This window comes from Eimeria mitis, genomic scaffold (genome assembly GCF_000499745.2).
Source record: "Eimeria mitis Houghton genomic scaffold, Emh_scaff19, whole genome shotgun sequence".
NCBI lineage: Eukaryota > Apicomplexa > Conoidasida > Eucoccidiorida > Eimeriidae > Eimeria > Eimeria mitis.
Genome location: NW_024015096.1, coordinates 74287 through 77178, shown reverse-complemented (window position 1 = coordinate 77178; position 2892 = coordinate 74287). Strand labels below are relative to the sequence as shown.

Below are 2892 nucleotides of genomic sequence, written 5' to 3'. Positions count from 1 at the left end.
CGAACGACTGCCCAGCGCAGCTGCACTGGAAGTGCACAAACCTCCCGTTAGAAACCACTTGCAACGCATATCGCCAAACACGCACATGGACGCAGCGCCCAACATCGTTCAGCTTGACACAATAGTGCACTGTCAGAACTTTGTACAGATAAGCAGCAGCGCACGCAACACAGTCGCGAGACTGCATACGAGGTTGCTCAACGACGCCTCTTCTCCGCATGATACTGACGCACGCTCTATGCAGTGCGTGACATTTACTTACGCAAAAGGACGCATGAAGGGGAGCGTGGGCTGCCGCCGTGTGGAGAGGCCTGCATTCCTGTTCAGTGCTCATCATAAACCAACAAGTAACTTTCAAAGGTCCACTTGGGAGGCACACCGTGTGTCCAGATTGCTCCCTTCAACACTGCTCCAGAATAATAAGAACTGCTCCAGAATAATAAGAACGTATCGAATACGCATATTCTTCCCGAAAATGGCGTGGCAGCATAGCTGAAAAGGAATCGAAAACCACCGCCCCGTGCACGGTACAGGGAAGTTTCTGATAACGCCTTAACAACGCGTGCAACCGACAAATTTTACATTGCTCGTAAGAAAGTGCAGCACCTGGAGTGCTAAAAGCTTGCCCCGATCCAAACGCAGGCATGCCGAATTCAGAGCCACTCATCTGCATCAGCGCCACACAAAAAAGAAAGTAATCCGCCCTGCATCATCAGAAGAATCATTCACAAAACTAAGGTGGCACAAAGTTTGCTGTGGCGAAGGATGGAAGTGACTATCGCGTCCCTTCAAGGTGTATATCTTCGTCCAGTAGTTCCTGTAATCCTCGTCAGTAACCCTTCTCCAGCAAACGTCGGCGATAGAATATCAGGCATCAATTCTTACAACCGCTCGGGTGAAACGGCGTACGATACTAACTATCGTAGCCCGTTTCAGCTGGGTGGGTGTAAAAGTGGACGCCTGGGTTGCGACACTACAGACGGGACGACGGACAGGAACAGTCCTTCAATCCGTGAAACAGCAAAAAGGAAACCTATCCAAGCGTACAAATATGCTCACCGCTCACCAAACCACCTACAGATACTTCAATTTGCCAACGAATAAAAGTTCTCAATAGTGATACCCCCGCTGCATCCGAGCGACTCACGATGTGAGGCAGCAAGTGATATAACCAACGCAGTGACAAAGGGCGCCAACGTTTGTTGTTCAAGTCCGTAGAGCAGCTTCTGCTGAAATCAGCGGTGCAGCGACGACCACCGCCCCTCCGACAAAAGCGCAGACGGCGAAGAATCCGGTACTTCGTTGATGCGCCCACGACAGTCAATTGACTGCGCCGGGTAATATACCTGCTGGCGTTTCGGAATCTCAACGAGTGTGGACGCTGAGGCCTGGCCTAACTAGTTGTATACAACAGCACGGCGACAAGCACTGTATGCAAAAACCGGTGAATAAGTTTCGAAGCACGGGTGCAAAGTCTGCAAGTGCAGGCAACCGGCGGGCGTAAGGTCATGGCCTGTTCTCGTGTCCCTTATGAACTCGCTGTTTATCCATGCATCTACAGCCACTTCGAACACAAAGCCACAACGCGTAAGATCGGACACCACCAACCAGAGACCCTTAGTACTCCAGGAGTGACACAACGCCGCGACAATGTTTCCGAAGAACTACACGCACTTGCTGGTACCCTTCAAAACAAAGAATGCCGCCTGGGTGGACCGACCACGCCCAAATATGGAAACAGAGTCTAGCAATCACCCTGGTCCTGACCTAGCACAGGAAAATAATGCGAGGGGGCTTGCACCGACAATATAGAACGAGAAGTCTATACTCGTGTTTGCGCAGCAACCGGTCACGAAGACATTCTCATGAGCAAATAGGAACCAGATTCCCCAGCGCTGATTACAAGCATAAACTTGCTGTTGCGCACAGTTCTCAAAAACTAAGAAGAATGCACTAAACCCCCACTTGGCTCATTTCGTACGCGCAGATGATCAACGCCTTTTACAAACATCCAGAGCCATTTTGCTACATAGCGAGAGCGTATCCAGCAGGCGCACAGCTTGGGGTTACGCGGCCCTCCAGCGCTGCTTAACGTGGATACCATGAGCCCAGGCGTATCCTGTATTGCAGTAGTATAAACTGCGCGAGGTAAGCCTGCTGTCGATCAAAGTGCGCTCTCTCATGGCACACATACCCAACCGGAATACACACACCACAGCAATGTCTTGATGAGACCCATGTCGAGAAAAGGAGAAAATGACGGGCTAGTGGGGCATGTTCACCCTGCATCTTTAGAGTTGCATGCGGTAAAGTATTTGAAGTGGATGTCTTGCCGAACATAGAGGCAGTCCGCTCTGAAAGAAGCCGCTCAGCTGCACGGCATGTATTACCTAGCTGCGAATGTCATAGCCCACAGTTTGCAGTACCGGCGACACGGGCGGTCATGCGTTGTTTGAACTGCCACTCAAACAACGCACGTCCGCCGCTGGGTGCCGAGTCTGACACCCCGGTCTTAAGCTGGGTACTCACCTTGCATTCGTCGTCGCTTGATTCACTTGGCTCTCCTCCCACTGCGAGATTCCTCGGCGTGGTATTGGCAGCGTCTGCTGCTTTCAGCTGCTGAAAACATCTCGCCATCAAGAACGCGACAACGAGCAACGCCAATATCATGATAGTTGAACGACCGGGAAAGATGAGTTCCCAGGGATGTCTGTGCAAGCCCCTCCTAATTCTACTAGCTTCCTCATAATGCAGAGGAATGGCATGGCCTCCTTCAGCTGGGACTTCGTTCCTGTTAAGATCATCGGTGTCCTGAGGCAGAGCTAGTGCGGCGCCGTCCCTTGCGCCCGCCAGCAAGGCACCAAGAAAGGGTATAGCCGTGCAGAACATCAT

General features: G+C 51.6%; 1 protein-coding gene across 1 annotated transcript; it reads right to left on the bottom strand.

Annotated features, from left to right (window-relative positions):
• Positions 1-2403: 2403 nt before the first annotated feature.
• EMH_0018460 (uncharacterized protein) lies at positions 2404-2892 on the bottom strand (the record flags this gene model as incomplete). The annotated part of the gene is made up of 1 exon (XM_038022371.1): positions 2404-2892. One exon carries the CDS (start codon positions 2890-2892, stop codon positions 2404-2406), a length of 489 nt encoding a protein of 162 aa, XP_037878225.1.